General features: G+C 40.3%; 1 protein-coding gene across 3 annotated transcripts in view; it reads left to right on the forward strand.

Moving 5' to 3' along the window:
* The window catches only part of LOC149239263 (SNARE-interacting protein KEULE-like), a 514,512-nt gene that overhangs the window by 290,755 nt on the left and 204,111 nt on the right, over nt 1–19,646 (forward strand). For all 3 annotated transcript variants that reach the window (XM_089373374.1, XM_089373375.1, XM_089373376.1), the window contains 2 exons: nt 7,509–7,634; nt 7,773–7,868. In XM_089373374.1, coding sequence (XP_089229500.1) covers nt 7,509–7,634; nt 7,773–7,868 — 222 coding nt within the window. The remainder of the gene's footprint in view (nt 1–7,508; nt 7,635–7,772; nt 7,869–19,646) is intronic.

The raw sequence follows: 19,646 nt of genomic DNA on the forward strand, positions 1-19,646 counted from the left end.
CCAAAAAACGTCCCCACTTCGTCCCTGCTTCGTGCAACATTGATTAGGACACTTCGAATCCGGAACGTGTCCCGATCATGACACTTCTATTTGCACATTCACTTGTTTAGTTTGCTGTGGGTTTGCTATGGGTGTTTGGGAGCAAGGAGCAAAGGGTTTGGGAGCATTTTCAAGGAGATTCAAGCAACAGGTAAGTGCTAGAGCTTGTCAGATTTGATGATGGTGATACTATAAAGGGTTCATCCTCCACAGCAATAGATGCAAAGATGACTTTGGATACATAGGAGGAGGATGCAACAGAGGAGAGCAGTGGTGACCATGATGATGAGGATAGTGATGCTGATTTTGATGATGACTATGAGGATTGATGACTCATGAGTCATGAGCTACCTACTGCCTTGAGGCTTGTATACTTGTAGACTTGTAGTTGTAGTTGTTTTGTATTTGCTATTTCTATTTGCCATTGGCATTGCACTACCTATGTAAACAATAACACATTTTGATTTTGATGACTTAATGAGAAAACTACAATATCTTTATCTTACTATCTTGTCTTTCTCCTATTGGATCATTGATGAATTGAATATGTATTATAAATTTATAATTTATCATTTATCATTTATGTCACAATTGTATTTGTAATTTTGTATGCATAATGTTACTCTGTAAAACTTACATCTAGATGAAGATCTATGTTTGAATCAATGAATTTGTATCATGAATGAGAATTTGTGTAAGAAATATCTAATTTTTAATATATATATATATATATATATATATATATATATATATATATATATATATATATATATATATATATATATATATATATATATATATATATATATATATATATATTGAATAAAATAATATATAACGTATCCAAACGTGCCCTGTTCTGGGGGGTCAACGTGTGCGTATCCGACACTCAAATCCCCGTATTCATCAAATCCCAAATCCACGTGTCAGGTGACTTAGGTTGCTTATAGTCGCAGAGAGTTTGGTTGTTTCACTTTGACACTCTCCATTCAGGCAATAGGGCATGGGGGACTCACCCTAGGCACTTGGATGAGACACCACGTGTCATGGGCCGAGAGGAGACTCTCTAGTTGAGACACTTGGTAGGTGCACGAGTTGACGGTTATAGACTTAGGGATGGCATGGTTGATTGTCGAGGTAGCATATGTTCCACCCCTAGGTTCACACTTGGGGAGGTGACCGAGAGGGAGTTACATGGTGCTTTTTCAGTTGGACAGCTTGAGGCGTTAGGGGAGCATGAGGTGCGGAGGACAGTAGTCCTTGTTGGCAGGATGATGCCTAGGATTTTGGTAGTACCCGAGCACATCATCAGGAGCTGGGATAGCAGATCTCGTTTTGTGATTTGGCAGGCACAGAACAGTTGGATATTGGCGACATGTGTTCTTGATGCTCAATGCCTACCAATTGGATACCTACAGGAGGCAGAGATGGGGCACAAAGGGGTCCCAACAACTAGCAGCATATCATAGCGACAAACATAGAGGATTGGGGTTTGTGGACTTGCAGTATGGTTATGGGATCCAGGTATCCATTGGATTGGTGGGATACTCCACTCCTCAGTGAGCATGGTTGGGATAACAAGCAGACTGATTCGTTCACAGGCGGACACATGGGCGATCACCGAAGTCCTCACTATAGGACAAGGTAGATTGTTGCTCAGGATTTGGGCTAGCCATGGAGTGATAGGCATTGGCACTATTGAGTCACTTTGGCAAGATTGGCCTAGCCTCAATCATCGCATAGATTATGGTCGAGAGTTATGGGAGAGGAGGTTCTGGTATGAGCATGCTAGGCAGTCATTCATGACCAGAGTGTCACGATGTCAGCAGGATAGGTTCCTTCTGCGATGGGTAGGGGATTCTGGCATAACAGGGTTGAGTAGTTCAACTACCCGTAGAGGTGAGCTGGTTTCTACAAGGGAGGGTCATGTAGATCTTCCATTTGGTTTTAGTGATTCATTGATGGTGTGGGGAACTTCACTGGTGTGGCAGGGTGATCGACAGGAGGAGATCAAGGGAGGCTCGGGTAGACGAGGGTTCAATTTCACTAGGATTGGATTGCATCTTCAGGAGTTTACTCTTGTAGTGCATGAGATGGACTATTTGGTAGAGCAGCTTCATGAGGATTTGGGCAGAGTTTTACATCGTCAAGATGCTCTACTTATTGGTGATAGACACAGGGGTTCTAATGCCCATATCTGGCAGGATAGTGAGTGGAGCAAGGGGGGCTTCACGTTGATTAGGTTGGCTTGGGATCCTGGTATCGAGGGACTCCTTCACTATAGGATAGTACAATGATCAGGGATGATCCAATGGCACATTTGGGACCCTGGTGAAGTTTGCAGTGATAGTGGGGGTCCACAGTCAGAGAGGGTGTTTGTTCAGGCATTGATGAAGACGAGCAATGCTTGGTGCATTGGAAGAACTTGCCAAATGAGGATGCCACCTGGGAGGGTGAGCATATTTTGGAGCACCCAGCTTTGAGGTTGCTTGAGGGCAAGCAACATTTGGGAGGGGAGGACTGCCATGTCCCTTCTCAAACACATTAGCAACAGGGTGTTGCTACACAATTTTGCACATTTTTGACTGAGGAAGAGGGCCCCACACTTTCGACTTAGGGACTTAGGGGCCAAATAGACTTTATTTAGCTACTAGTGGAATGTGGGGGCCACCCACATAGGAGTTCGAATTAGCTATTCGATATACTTGGAGGGAAAATCGAATGGATGGATGGAGGGGCCCACATGAGGCTAAGAGGGCCCAAGGAGTTATAAAGAGAGATCAACTCTCATTTTGTTCTCATTCTAAATATTTGACAAACAAACTCAGTCTTGTATGCTCTGCTACTTAGCGAGTCTACTGGCTGTTTAGCCACGAGTCTTCCGCAGGGAAGATTCAAGCTCTACTTCAGGGGACCATTCGTGCCCACCCTAGGGAGGCTGTTCCACAGAGATTGCAGGAGTTTCCAGCAACGATTCACAGCTCAGCTAGCCATGCAGAGGAAGGGACTGCGTGTTTTCTGGGCAGCCAAAAATACGCAGAGGTTGATTTAGCTAGTCAAGAGGCTGCTCACTTGGTGGGAGTTTTCAGGAGCAAGGAAGGTGGAGGATTGAGGGTATTTTATCAGTGTTTTGCAACCAGCCAGTCAGTACACGCAACAATATACATTTTTGGGCAGGGAGATTGCGCAGTGGATTTCATATTCAAGAGTTCACTCTTGTAGTGCATGAGATGGACTATTCGATAGAGCAACTTCATGAGGATTTGGGCAGAGTTTACATCGTCAAGATACTCTACTTATTGGTGATAGACACAGGGGTCCTAATGCCCATATCTAGAAGGATAGTGAGTGGAGGAAGGGGGGCTTCATGTTGATCAGGTTGGCTTGGGATCCTGTTATCGAGGGAGTCCTTCACTATAGGATAGTGCAACGATCAAGGATGATCCAATGGCACATTTGGAACCCTGGTGAAGTTTGCAGTGATAGTGGGGGTCCACAGTCAAAGAGGGTGTTTGGACAGGAATTGCTTGAGGACAAGCGAAGTTTGGTGCATTGGAAGAACTTGCCAGATGAGGATGCCACCTGGGAGGGTGAGCATATTTTGGAGCACCAAGCTTTGAGGTTGCTTGAGGGCAAGCAACATTTGGGAGGGGAGGACTGTCATGCCCCTTCTCAAACACATTAGTAACAGGGTGCAGCTACACAATTTTGCACATTTTTTGACCAAGGAAGAGGGCCCCACACTTTCGACTTAGGGACTTAGGGGCCAAATCGACTTTATTTAGCTACGAGTGGAATGTGGGGGCCACGCACATAGGAGTTCGAATTAGCCATTCGATATGCTGGGAGGGAAAATTAAATGGGTGAATGGAGGGGCCCACATGAAGCTAAGGGGGCCCAAGGAGTTATAAAGAGAGATCAACTCTCATTTTTTCTCATTTTGAATCAAACAAACTCACTCTTGTACGCTTTGCTGCTTAGCGAGTCTACCGGCTGTTTAGCCATGAGTCTTCTGCAGGGAAGATTCAACCTCTACTTCGAGGGGCATTCGTGCCCGCCCTAGGGAGGCTGTTCCACAAAGATTGCAGGAGTTTCCAGCAACGATTCACAGCTTAACCAACCACACAGAGGAAGGGATTGCGTGTTTCTCTACAGCCAAAAATACGTAGAGGTTGATTTAGCCAAGCCAAGAGTACCCCCACTTGCTAGGAGTTTTCGGGAGCAAGGAAGGTGGAGGACGGAGGGTGTTTTATCAGTGTTTTGTAGCCAGACAGCCAATACACGCAACAATATACATTTCTGGGCAGGGAGACTGTGCACTGGCCTCCAACAGCGAATTCGTGGGGCTTGATTGAGCAGCCATTAGGGCCAAGGACCATCCGGGAAGCATGGGATCAGATAGTACAGGGGAAAGCAGCATTTGAGGGGTGTTTCCAGGTGGATTTGCAGGTTGTTTCGTGCAAATCGAATATGGCAGCAGTAGCTGGAGAGTAGCTCCCAAGAGGTTAAAATCCCAAAGTCAAAATCAGAGAAATTCCCTTCTAGGTTTTTCTAGGTTTTGTCGAAGGAGTCTAATTCTAGAAGGGTAGAATTTTCTAGGCAGTTTTTGGACACTTGCTAGCAGGCCGAAAGTCAACAGATGTAGTTGGAGAGCAGCTCCCAAGAGGCCGAAAATCCAAAGTCAAAATCAGATAAATTCCCTTTTGGGTTTTTTTGGGTTTTGTCCAAGGAGTCTATGGTTAAAAAGGCAGAATTTTCTGAGCAGTTTTTGGGCACTTTCTAGCTGGCCGAAAGTCAGCAGATGTAGTCGGAGAGCATTTGCCAAGTGGCTGAAAATCCAAAGTCAAAATCAGAGAAATTTCCTTCTGGGTTTTTTTGGGTTTTGTCCAAGTCGAAAGTTAAAAGGGCAGAATTTTTTGGGCACTTTCTAGCAGGCCGAAGTCCGCAGATCAATAGTTACTGGGACAGCACAGAGCATAGTAGACCAGCAGCTGAACAACCATATTTCCAGCTATTCTACCACTTGGGTTTGGTCCAGCTTGTCCTTGAGACAAGCCCAGGTGCACTACTCCATTTATATATTGTACTCATGCTCTCATAGTTCATAATATATGGCTCAGCAGTTCCAATATTATAGTGTTTCATGGGTGTTTGCTAATTGTTTTTAAGTTTCCACTGTTGCACTGTTTGTTTAATTGGTTTATCACTTAAATTCCTGTTTAGGAACATTACGCAGACAAAGTGAAAGGAAAAGAGATAGAGAGTGTGATACACAGAGTGTTAGGAAAAATGCAATTGAGAGAGTACCAAAGGATCTTCACTCAGTGTGCGAGTCCAAAAGAAGAAAGAGGAAATAGTGTGAGCAGCAAAAGTATATTAACCCAGCTCTCAAAAGTTGAAGGCGCTGTAAATCGCAAGTGCAGAGGCAACTTCAGAAGGTCGTTCAACCTATCAAAAGAGAAGGGTGGGCATACAAGTTTCTGGGACAGAATTCAACAACATAAAAAGGGTTTTTACAGCATGTGTTGGTAGGGCTTTACAGGCTATACGATGCGCCAGAACAACCAGGTTTTGCTGTAATTTTTTCTTGTTTTCTCAATGGGCTAATTTTCCTGTTTGGGAGCCCTTGTAATATGGCATTTATTTTAATGAAAAGCTGATTTTTGAAGGGCAGAAATTGTGTGTATTTTGGAGATTGGTTTTCTGTAGCTTCTGCTGTTTTTTTTAATTTCCAGTGAAATTTGAATCAAGTTTATTTTGTTCTATGAGCTGAAGAATTCAACCTAAATTAATTTTTCAGTGAGAAAGTCATAAGGAGTTAATTGACCTAGGTTGCTGGAATAGAGATTTTAACGAAATTTACCCTGGTAATCAAAATATTATTGAGATTATTGTTGCAGTCTTACATTGATAATGAATAAGATCCAAGGGATCTAATATCAGGCTTACCCCACTAATTAAGGAACAAAAATAATAGAGGGGGAGATAGTATAAGTTAGGAGGAGTAATTTCAAGGCAAGAACTATGGCACATGATCATGCGTTTATACAAATTAGTATCTTCGTTATAAAGGAGTATACACGAACTGAAATAAGTGGTAAAATAGTTTACTATGAAGATGAAGAATAGTGAAAGTATTTCATATTATAGTTACTTGACACAGCTCGTCTCTCTTATGATGCAGCTTCAATAGTGACTCCAAAGAAGTCAATGTTACTGTCATGATAGAGAGTTTATACAATAAAAAGTTGCTGATTTTAATAAGTGTTGAGTAAGCAAGAGAAGAAAATCTGAAGATATGTGGGGAAATGTAGCCTATATTGGAAGTATTTATAGTGTTAGTATAGTCTTGTCTCAAAATGGCCTAGGTTCCTCATCTGGGATTCCATTTGCATTATTATTGCAGGACACTATGGTTGGCCCAGTCATATGTTGTCTTGTAAGTTGCATGATACTTATGCACTTGATTGTTTCAGTTTTCTGACATCAACACCCTTTCTTTCTGTAGCCTATCATATATTCCATTAAAGACACATAATGCTAGCACTGTTTTTACAGTAATTCTCCAAATGTGGGCTCTTAGTACATACTGCTCTGCTAATTATTTCTAGACAATGAAATGGATTTCCTTGACAGTCTCTCAGTGGAATATTGTACACTTCTTTTCTTTCTTGTGATATTGATTTTTCATCAAATAGTAACTTTTCAATTTTCAACATATAAAATTGTGTGGCTACTGATGTGGAATTAACAAGAACAATGCCTCTGGGGATTATCACAAATTTGTTTGCATATCTAGTTCTGATGGTAATTAGCACTCGTAGTGGAGTAGATAAATGGTATGGGGGATTTTGTACTTGCCCCTCCTCCTCTAGTCATGTATATCTTCTAGCACAACAGAAGATTTCCAATCAAGAGCTACGCTTCCCCTTGAAATACAACTAGAAAGAAGACATATGGTATCTATCGTACATTGCCTGGTACTTCATGACTCTTGGATGGCATGCAGCTATATGCATATTGCGAACATTAAGCCTATCTGGCCTTGAACTAATCGGAGTGGTTTTACTATGGTATGGAGTCATAGAGCGAATGTTACAATTATTTATTCCCATAGTCTATGCTGAAAGCAGCCGGTCTTCTATTTTATGCCTAATATTTCTGTTCTTTGCTGTCTGTTTTTATCTCAAAATAAGAAAATTTAAGCTTTTGCATGAATGGTCAGGGTAGAGAATACCTTGTATCTTTCAGATTCTGTGCTTGAGTTCTGATAGCACATTTCTGATGGAGATGAAGTTAGATCAGTTTTGGTTTTTGTTGTTATTGAAGCAATGGATGGTTGGCAGACTGTCTCTTGAAGTGACTGAGGCTTGAGCTATGCCCATGCAGGCCTGGTAGCCTTATGACTTGAATATATATCAATTTAATTAATTTTCTTTGAGCTATAAATGGTCATCTTCTGTGTGCAGATTGCTGCAAAGCTTAATGATATAATTAAAGTGAATGAATTAAGGGACATTGGCCACCTAGAGCAGGATTTTGTATTTGGGGATGCTGGGACAAAGGAGTTGATTAGTTTTCTGAAGACGAAGGAGGTACAGCTCATTCCAAGTAGGCTGTTCAAAATTCAAATGATTCGCAATGGTGAACTATCATTTTATTGAGAGATATGCTTGTGCCATATTGAAGATATATTAAATAACACACTATATATGTATTTCCTTCGTATTCAGGTTATAAGTACAGAAAATAAATTACGTTTATTGATGATCTATGCGGTAACCCATCCAGAGAAATTTGATGCTACCAAACAGGTTCAATGGAGGCAGGTAATATTTTACTCTCACTATCTCAGTTTAGTTGGTTATTTTTGTTGGTGCTTCCTACAGAGGTATCTATTCTGTTTTTTATATCCAAGTATTATGTTTATCCATCAGCGGTACTGTATAATCATTCCTAAGCTCCAATCATCTCTCATGTTTTGTCCCCTGTTCTGTTTATATTTATTTCTTGCTGTATTGCATCAGTGTATTCTGGTGTATAGGGGACTACTTCAATAGCTTGGTGTCAACATCATTGTGAGATGCCTTTCTCTTAAGGTCTTTTACCATGTTTATATTGCTTGTTGTCTGTATGTATCACATATTAGCCACGTGCATTCCCGTTTGATTGCTTAATCGGGAATTGTTCTCTCTGATACCAAATGTAATGAACACAATACACAATAAAGCATGATAAACCTGCATACGCACATTGTAAACTAATCATGTCATGGATAACAATTCTCAAAAGTATTATTAATGATAAGTTACAAAATAACTCACAGATTAAGAGATAAACTCCCAAATAACTAAAATACATGCATGTACAGTAATCATATGCCAATGTGTTTAATAATGACTTTATTGACCTCTAAAATATATTAGTCCTTTCTCATTTCCCAAATTCACCCACTTTCCAACAGACCAACTATTTTCATATATAAATTTAATCCTTATATGCCTACTGAGAGTCAAGAGTCGAGACCATTCTGTTTTGTAATTTATCCTTCTCTTTTGGGTGACTTATTCTAAATTGATCACTGTTTTATGTTCTCTTTCTTGTGAATATTCATATTGTTGGTATTGTGTTCATATCAAGCTAACCAAGGGGAGACTAACTGATGATACACCTGTTGTTTTTCCCATAGCTAGAGTAAAAAGGACCTGCACATGACCACACACAATTGAAAACATTTTAAATATTAAAGCAGACATCTCACCCTTTTCATGTAAATAATGTCGAAACCTTGGAATGAACTCCTTATGCTTATTACCATAGCTATAAGATAGGGGTCAGTGAACCATTTTTGTATTTATGATGCCACCTTCATTAGGAAGGGAGTTACAATGTAAAATTTTCTGCATTCCTAGGGTTTTAAAGCAAATCATAAATTTCACCTCTATATTAGAGGTTTCTTAGATCATAAGCCTGTGAATTTTCAGCAGGGGTGGCAATGTAAATATTTCTGCATTCCAAAGGTTTTAAAGCAAAACAATTTTTTTACCTCTGTCTTAGAGGTTCTGTAATGACCTAACGTAATTTTGCCCTTAGTGTTTCTTAAAAATCTAGGGTTTTCAACATAATTTCTTTCTTATTCAACAATGAATTTAAAAGTGACAATAGTAATGAATAATGTTGGAATTTCTAAGTCTAACTGTTAGAAACCCTTCATGTACTTTACTGATTTATTCCCACCTACTTCTTGTGTTAATTAACAAGTTATTTACCATGTAAATACTTGAAATAAATACAAGTACATGCTCAACACATTACAGATCATCAACTGAAGGAAACAGAAACAAGCACACAAGTGACACCATTGTTTTTGGACTAATGTCCCTAGAAAAACCCAATGCCGGAACACTGGTGCAGCTATCCGAGGGTTTGATTTATTAAGTAGTTTCAGAATAAAATCTGGGTGCCAAATCCGGCTCACCCAATAGAGAAAAATCTCGGCATTAGTACCTCTCGACTCAGAAGCAGATATTCCAGTGGAAGCCCCGGATAAACACTTCGGCAGCTCCACAGCCCCAATATGCTCCACGAAACCGCAATGTTAGCCTCTAGGGACTGTGTCAGCTCTCTCTGTTCCAGCATTAGCCCAATGTCACTCTGGCTTGGCCTGCGTCAGCCTCTCGAGACCCTGTGTCAATCCTCTGGCCCTCTATGTCACTCACGCTAGCCCTTTGAGGCACTACGCAGCTCTTGGCTACCTCTTCGTGACCCTTGGTTGGCTTTGCATGAACCCTTGGCTGGTTCTGCGTCCCAGAAATGGCTCACCCAATAGAGAATATCCTTGTTAGTGGTACCTCTATCTGGAGACAGATATTCCGACAAACCAGCAAGCAGATGATCAAACCCCATGGCGACTCTAGCTGTGCCCTATGCTGGACAATGAAAGTTGCTCCAAGCACTACTTTGGAACTGCATCACTCCTCCAAGAGTTGCATCACCCTCTCCCGACTTAGAATCTGTTGTTTTGTTCCCAGTTTGCCCCACAGAATCTCCCTTGTGCCACCACTGAGGCCCAGTGTTAGCCTGTACAGCTTCTGTGTCACCTGCGTCAGCTCTTTGGCCTCTGCCTTAACCCTTCTACGGCCTGTGTTGTCTCTGCCGTCACTGCACTGTCTCTCTGCTATGTATTCTGCAGCCTTAGATGAATATCCCTTTGCTGAACTGCCCCTCACTGCAACTCTGATGACGAATTCGATTTCCTCAGCAAACCTTGCCCCAGAAAATCGAATTTTTTGATCACTTGGTGTATCTCCAACTGACCCTTAGGCCTCTTCCTATACTTTTCTATTGACGAATCAACGATCGAGATTAAGTCTCCAATCAACAGCTAAGATTAGAACTGGCTTGATCCTCGTCACTTAGAACTTTCTCACTCATATTTTATTAATACACATTAATATTTTTATTTTCCTAAGTTTAGACTTAGGAACCCATTAAAAATATTAATTATTTTAATAACTCCTCATTCGAGTGGAATTTCTCCAAACGATTTATGGATCTTGGAGATCTCATGTGCCTTAGCCTCTCCACCAATTTTCAAGGCTAGAGCCCATCTAATGCTACCCAAAATCAAACTCCCTCTTAGCGAGGAATGTGCTCTAGCAATGCTTCACCATAAAAGCATCACACTAGTCCTCCGCATCGGTCCTCTGTGTTGATGCTTGGCCTGTTACCCCACATCCACTGCACTATTGCTTCTTGTACTGTTTCCCATGACACTGCCACTGCCATTGCTACATCTGAACTGCAGCTCCCTCTCAACATGCGGCATCATGTTGCCATAGCATTGCCACTGCTAACTGTTGCACTGCAACTCAGTCACTGAGAAGTAAGTAACTGACTTCGCCCAAACACTGATATCCTGGTCAGTTTGGTAGCCTTGTGATGCTAAAGCCACTTCTGATGCTATCCTATGCTCCCTTTGCTGCCACTGCGCTGCTGCAACCTCTTCTGTCCCTCTCCCACTGTTGCAACCTCCACTGCGCTGCTACAAAATTCTGCACTCTAGCACTTCCTTGTCGCTCCATCACACCTTGCTCCACTCGACACCTGTCATCATGCTACTGTCTTTAAGGGCTCCTGTAGATGTATGTGATCCAAGAGTTTGGGCACGTCAAGGATCCTAGCCTCCCCATCTGTAGTCCTCTCGACTATAGCTCCAAGTCTCCCCACCTCTTCTCTAGAGGTGTATGAGCACTCATGGCACAATCGTCATTTGTCTCGACATCCTTCTCCGCCTTTGCTGGAGCAGCCTTTGAGTTAGAAGCTTCTCCCATGCCTTTCTTCGTGGGGGCACTAAGAGGAATAATGTCCTAGCTCCCCACAACTGAAGCACTTGACCTTGGAGATGTCTTTCTTCTTCCTCTTTTGTAGCCCCTGCTGTCCCGTTGATGCAAGCGCTGCATCCTCCTCCTCATCCTTCTTGATTCGAACTCCCTTACCGCTACTCCTTGCCTTGCTCAATCTCCTGAGCTCTTCTTGTCAAAGAGCTGCCCACATCTCCTCCCAACTGGGGAGAGTTGCTCTGCCCAAAATGCTTTGGACAAACGTCTCCCATTCCTTGGAGATTGCATTCAGGGTAGTCCTGACCATGAACTCTGGATCGAGTGTAGACCCCATGAAAGTAAGTTGGTTGCGAATCCCTTGCAACCTGAGAAGGAAGGGATCTATCTCCTCTCCTTTCTGCGTTTGATACTGTTTCAATTGATTTTCTAATAGCATCTTCTGTTGCACGGAAGAGACCTGATACAAGGTGGTCAGGGTCGCCCACATCTCCCTTGCTGTGTTCTTCTCAGCAATGTGTGGTACTACATGATTTTTGACCCCGTCTAGGATCATGCACTTGGCCTTAGCTTGGGCCTCGTATTTCTTCAATGGATCAGTGTTGACTGGTTCAACAACAACCTTCAAGGCATAGTCCTTGATGCGAGGTTTGTCTAGGGTTGCCAGGATCCTGGCCTTCCAGATGACAAAAAAATTGGATACTTCGTCCATTCTGTCCTGACCCCTCAATCCATTCATTGCCATATTTGCTCCTCTTCTCTAGACTCTCTCTAAGTCCTGATTTCCCTCTCGTAAATCCCCCGGCCAACCATCAAATCACTCCTTTCCAATCCTCTTTTGCCTCTGCAACCCGAATCTAGAATTGTTGGCTAGAAATCTATCGAGGTAGTGCTTCCCTCTACCTTGGTTCCATCTCCTTAGACACTGTTCTGCACTGACAGAAACATCGTCCCACCAACTCCTCAAATTAAAAAATATGCACATCTCCCTTAGCCCTGGCAACTCGAAGAATCTGAGCCTTTCAGGCTCTACGCAATCTCTGTATGGGATGAATCTACTCCTCCCAGCCAACTGCGTCAATCCTTCCTGGCTCAGAAAGATGACGTGGCTCTGCGTGAGCCTGATCTGCCCTTCTCTGCCTCTGTGTTAGCCCTGATGGTTGACGCAGCTACTGCGTGGGCTCCTCCCAGCTACTGCGTCTTCATCTCTCGGCTCAGAATGTTGACGCAGGCACTTCGTGAGCCTCTGCGTCACTTCTTCTGTATTGCGTCACTCCTTCTGCCTTTCCAACTCTAGAACAACATTGTCTCTCGGGATAACTGCTTCTCTGTGTCAAACTCTTAGATTTCTTGGCCGGTGTCTTCAGTCGCCTATGATCTGCAATCGCTTTGATACCATGTGAAAATTCTTGAATCTAACACATTAGAAACCCCTACTGCAATTACTAGTTTACAATCTCCTACTTGCTCTTTACATTAACAAGTTATTTAATTGCATAAACATCGAAGTAAACACTATTGCAATCTTCACAAATATACAAATCATGCACTGAAATAAACATAGACAATAACACAAGGGACACCGTTATTTTTGGACAATCGTCCCCGGAAAAACCCAATTTGGGAAAACCGGTGCAACATATAGAGGGTTTGTATTATTAAACAGATTTCGTGAATACAACTAGGGTGCCAGAAATGGCTCACCCAATAGAGAATATCCTTGGCAGTAGTACCTCTATTCGGAGATAGATATTTCGACAAATCAGCAAGTGGATGATCAAACCCCATAGCGACTCTAGTTGTTCCCTATGCTGGACAGCGAAAGCTACTCCAAGCACTACTCTAGAACTGCGTCACTCCTCCAAGAGTTGCGCCACCCTCTCCCAGCGTAGAATCTGCTGATATGCTCCCAGTCTATCCCACAGAATCTCCCCAACGCTGCCCTGAGGCCCAGTGCCAGCCTCTACGGCTTCTGCGTCACTTGCATCAATTCTTCAGCCTTTGCGTCAGCTCTTCGGCCTCTGCGTCAAACCTTCTACAACCTGTACTGTCTCTCTCGGTACTGGGCTGCCTCTCTACTATGTATTCTTCAACCTTAGATGAAAATCCCTTGTTGAACTACCCCTCATTGCAACTCTGATCACTAACTCGATTTCCTCAGGAAACCTCGCCCCAAAAAATTGAATTCTTTGATCACTTGGTGTATCTCCAACTTACCCTCAAGCCTCCTCTTATACTTTTCCTGTTGACGAATCAACGACCGAGATTAAGTCCCCAATCAATGGCTAAGATTAGCACTGGCTTGATCCTTGTTACTTAGAACTTTCTCACCCATATTTTATTAATACACATTAATATTTTTATTTTCCTAGGTTTAGAATTAGGAACCCATTAAAAATATTAATTATTTTAATAACTCCTCATCTGGGTGGAATTTCTCCAAACGATTTCTGGGTCTTGGAGATCTCATGTGCCTTAGCCTCTCCACCAATTTTCAAGGCTAAAGCACATCCGATGCTACCCAAAATCAACACTTTTGCATAATGTTGCCCCAACATTGGCAGAATTGGGTTTTACTCTTTTATCAAAATTATAGCCTATGGGGTCAAATAGGCTATTACATCCTCCTCGGCTCATCAATTTTGGAGAGGACATTACAGTCCCCCCCTCTCGAAATTGCTTTCCTTCTAGCAATTGTAAATACCGGTGTTGTCAAATTCGTTCTCCTTCTGATGTGGCGTCTTCTTCCGATAGGTATTTCCATCAAATAAGATACTCTGAAATTACTTTGCCCCTTAGTTTATTTTCTCGTACTACCATGATTGCTTCTAGGATTAGCTCCAACTGTCCCTCTTCATCTAAAGGGGCAGTTCGATAGAAGTAGTGACATGCTTTGCGACAACCTTCTTGAGACATGATACATGGAAGATGCTATGAATTTTGCTCTCCTTCAGTAGTTCTAACTCATACACCCCTTCACTAACCTTCCGGAGAACGTTGTAAGGTCTAACTTTTCTATATCGCTTGTCTTTAGTGTAGATTGCCTATATGGTTGCAATCTCAAGAAAGCGAGGTCTCCTACCTCAAAGCTGCGTTCTGTTCAGTGTTGGTCTGCGTACAACTTTTTCCAGTTTCGGGTATAGCCTGCATGTTTTCTTTGAGTATCTTGAGAATGCCCTAACTTTCTTGTATGGAGTCTTTAGCTAATGGGGCTTTTCCATCTCAAAATGTTGAAATTTGTAACTAGGTTCGGTCTTCATCTTATTTTATGTACTCTCGATCTCATGTATTTGATGTAAAAAGAAAAAGAAAATTATTATTGTTATTTTTATAACATGGGTTTCATTCTCAAGTTTAATTTGTTCTAGGTCAAAGCACCCATTGTGTGCTTTTAGGTTTTGTCATAGAGTTAAGAAGTCATAGGAGTCATTGTCATATGTATTAGACTCTATTGGGCATCTTGTAACAAGCCAAAAGAATTTATTTTGAGTCAAAAGTGTCAATATGCCCCTCCAAGATCAAGTCGGCCTAGCAGTGAAGACATTAGCCTATATAGGGCTATTCGTCTGCCTTGGAAACCTATAGATAAGAGACCGTTTGACCTCATTTGGAGATGCACTCATTCATTTGATCAAGGAAACAATGACAAGAAGCAAGAAGGCAAGCGAAGGTCTAGAAGGAAGAAGAAAAGATAAATTTCGATTTTTTTTTTCTCTCTCTCTATCTCTCACACGTGTGAAGTAGACTAGGGTTTTTGCAACTATAAGGACGAAATTTTTGAACTACAAGAAGAGGTACGGAATTTGACGCAAAGAAGTCAAGTTAATAATCTAAAAGCCTTTGATCAAGAAGCAACCCAAGCAAAGGAAGGAGGAAGCCTAAAGAACCCAAAATCACCCACACATGCAAAGTTGCAGTAAATCATTGGAACGCTGAAGTTGCAAGATTGCAGTGAGGGACGAAGTTTTTTTTGGGGCCGAAATTTGTTGCGGGGGGTCGAATTTGTGCATTTGGAAGATATTTGACTTGGTTTGACTTGGTGAAGAGAAACACATCCTCAAGAAGGTTGACTTGGTCTTGGAAGGGTCTTGGTCTGAGGTCTAAGGGTCTTGGAATTCGTCATTTGAAGATTCTAGAAGAAGAAAGGAGATTTTTGTGGGTTTTCCTCTTTAGGAGAGGTTTTGGCCCTTTCTTACAACCTACATCTTTTTGTCCGTTTGTTTTATTGATCTTCATGTTTTGGTAGCTATTTGATGATAAAAACACTATAATAATAAGAGAAGAAGAAACCAATCATAAAAAAATGTAAAAGAATATCACAAGCAATTATAAAGTTAAAGAGAAATCACTTCAATTGTAGCCCTACTGATTTCTCAACACGGTATCAGAGCTAAGGTTGAAAAAGGGCATAATGAAGATCACTACGTCCTTGAAGAAGTCATTGAAGTTCTCATTGAAGCAATTTTCTATGATGAGAAAACATCTCAATCAAGGCATCAAAGCATTTGGGGATCTCTTATTGTCTATCAAGAACTATATGACCAAAACCTTCACTATAAAAGATTTGAATGAAGGATTATTCTCAGCTCTTATAGGTACTTTTGAAGATGACAACATATGGGTAATTGATAGTGGAGCTTCTAGACACATGGCAGGTGAACATGGACAACTAAAGACCCTATTAAAAGGAATATCTTCTCATCCAGTCGACTTTGGAGATGAAAAGAGCTATGCAGTAAGAGGAATTGGATCAACCACGTTGGAGCTAGAAGACGAAGGAAATTTACATGTCAACGACATCCTATATGTCCCAAATTTGAAGAAAAATTTACTTTCTGTTTCTTGTCTAGAAGATAAAGGATATAGAATTGCTTTTGTTGATGGAAAAGTTATGGTATGGTGTAAGGGCTCTAGCATTAATAATGCAAAAAACATTGGAATTTGTGAGGGTAGACTCTACAGATTACTTACACCTCTCTCTCAAGGCTTGGTTCACCTTGAAATCAGTTCATGTGAACTTTAGCATAGAAGGTTTGGACACCTTCATTACAAAATCTTACCATCTTTAAACGCCTTGGTGAGTGGCATCCTTGATCTAAAGGAAGAGCATAAAGGAATTTGTAAGTGATACACATTAGGCAAAAATGTGAAGAAAACTTTTGGAAGCAGTACTACAAGATCTAAAGAAATTATGGATCTCATTCACTCTCATGTTTGTGGTCCTATGGCTACAAAATCCCTAGGAGGTCATCTGCACTACGTAACTTTCATTGATGACCACTCAAGAAAAACTTGGGTTTATCTTCTTAAGTCCAAGGATGAAGTATTTGATAAATTTCAAGAATTCAAGGAAGAAGTAGAGAATCTTACAGAAAGGAAGATAAAAGTGCTAAGATTTGACAATGGAAGGGAATACACTTCAAAAGAACTCATTGCTTTCTGTAAGGAGGCTGGAATTAAGAGGGAGCTAATAGTTTCATACAACCTTCAACAAAATGGAGTAGCAGAAAGAAAGAATTGTACAATTGAAGAATGTATTAGAGCTATGTTGCATGATGAAGACTTATCTCAATTTTTGTGGGGTGAAGCATCCAAAACAACAATGTATATTCAAAACTGAAGTCTTCATAAGATACTTGACAACATGACTCTTGAAGAAGCATTTACTAGAAGAAAACCATGTGTAGATCATCTCCAAATATTTAGTTGCCCTGTCTACACTCACATTCCAAAAGATAAGAGGATGAAATTGGATCCTACAAGTATGAAGGGCATATTTGTTCATTATAGTGCCTTGTCAAAGGCATATAGAATCTACATCAAGGAAGCTCACCGAATTGAAGTAAGTAGAGATTGGATTTTTGATGAAAAGATTTCCTATAAGAAGTCTAAAGATCTCCCTATTGATTCTAATAATGATCTACGAATATTGAAGAATGTCCAAGGGAAGAAGAAGATACTATACCTAATTATGAAGAAGAAGGTCCCAGTGAACTTGTGCAACAAGTCATATTCCTGAAACCTGTAAGAGACCCACTTGGTTAACGTCTTACTCTTAAAGAAGCATAATGACATGCTGCAGCTAAATGAACATTCAAGGAAAGTGAAAAGCCCAAAAGATATTCAGGGTATGCAGCCTATATGACAAGATTGATTGAAGCAAAACCATCCTCTTTTGAAGAAGTTATCAAACATCAAGAATGGAAAGATGCTATGAAAGAAGAATATCAATCTATAATGAAAAATGGAGTTTGGGAAATTGTTCCTAGGCCGAATGACAAATCTGTTGTAACTTCCAAATGGCTCTACAAGATCAAACATGCAACAAATGGAAGTATTGACAAGTACAAAGAAAGGTTTGTGGCTAGGGGTTTCTCTCAACAAGAAGGCATCGACTATGAAGAAACATTTGCTCCTACAACAAGATACACAACAATAAGATCATTAATCTCTTTGGCAACAACTATGGGATGGAACATCCATCAAATGGATGTCAAGACAACTTTCTTGAATGGTACCATTGATGAAGAAGTATATATTGAACAACCCTTGGGATTCGAAGTACATAGTAAAGAAACTCATGTCTGCAAGCTGAAGAAGGAACTTTATGGCCTTAAACAAGCCTAAGGGCTTGGTATGCTAGGATGGATACATATCTACAAAAGATTGGTTTTTCAAGGAGTTTTCTAGCTCCAAATCTTTATATCAAAGTAGTGAAGGATGAACTAGTGATCATTTTTCTATATGTGGATGACTTACTCATAATAGGTGTGGAAAGTTGTATTCAAGAATGTAAGAAACAATTGGCAGCAAAATTCAATATGAAGGATCTAGGGCTTATGCATTATTACTTGGGGTTGGAATTTTGGCAGAAGTATGACAAAATATATCCAGGTCAAGGAAAGTATGTAATTAAGATGCTACAAAAATTTAGCATGATGGATAGCAAACCAATGACAACTCCCATGATCACCAATTTGAAGGGATTGAGAAGTTCAGAATCAAGCCTCGTAGATCCCACTAATTATAGACTTTTGGTTGGCTCTCTGATGTATCTTGTAAACACGTCCAAATATTTGCTTTGTGGTAAATATTCTCTGTCAGTTTCAGATGTAGCCTAGACATGATCAGTGGATAGCAACCAAACATATATTGAGATATTTGTGAGGGAAAATTACATTACTGCTTGAAGTATGATGGAAAGAACAATATCCATCTAATGGGATATATCGATTTAGATTGGGGTGGCAGTGAGACTAATGGAAGAAGCACTACTGGAGAACATTTTGGCTTGGGATCCTCTATGGTCTCATGGATGAGTAGAAAGCAAGAATCGGTTGCTTTACGTAGTGTTGAAGCTGAATATATTGCAACATGTGAAGTTGTTTGGTTAAGGAAGTTACTATCTGATTTGTTTAAAGGACTGATGGACCCTACAATTATACATTGTGACAACACGTGTGATAAGGGTATCTGAAGACTCCATAATCCATGCAAGATAAAGGCATATAAACAACAAGTATCATTACATACAAAAATTGGTGCAAGATGGGGTGGTACAGCTACAATAAATCTCCACTGATGAACAAGTAGTTGATATTTAGACAAAATCTCTTCCTAATAAGAAGTTTCTATATTTAAGAGGCAAGCTTGGACTAGCTGATATTTCCTCTGTAATTGAGAGGGAGAGATAGATACATTAGAGGAAATTTCAGCCTAAAAGTGCCCATGAAATTTTCACGTAATTTCCATGTCATAATATGTAAACCAATCAAAATACTTTAAATTTGAAAAGAGGTATATGTCCTAAATAATTTTCAATTGTTTAATTTGGGTATTGGTGAAATATTTTATTATTAATTTGGGTATTCATGAAATATTTTATTAATATTATTTACCTACCTTACCCATATGAATTAGAATATCAAAAAAGTTCTCAATGCACTGTGAATTTTGTTATTATTGAGAAAATATAAATTAAAAATGCATGCCCATTTGACATTAATAACCATGCCCCAAAAAACACCAAAAAATAGTTAAACATAAAATATATAGACAGTTAAATATAAAATATAAATATAGACAATTATAGTTAAATAGTTAAAATTATATTCGAGAAATGACAAATTACCAAATTTTGGCCTTAAATATTTAAATATAAAATATAAATAGATGGTTAATATAAAATAGTTAATGGTTGAAAAATGTATTCCAAAAAGGACGAATTGCCAGATTCCAACCATAAATATAAATTATATAGTTAGAAAG

The sequence above is a fragment of the Pinus tabuliformis genome, chromosome 8, assembly GCF_031772625.1.
Source record: "Pinus tabuliformis cultivar Carrire ecotype Pingquan chromosome 8, CPIR1, whole genome shotgun sequence".
NCBI lineage: Eukaryota > Viridiplantae > Streptophyta > Pinopsida > Pinales > Pinaceae > Pinus > Pinus tabuliformis.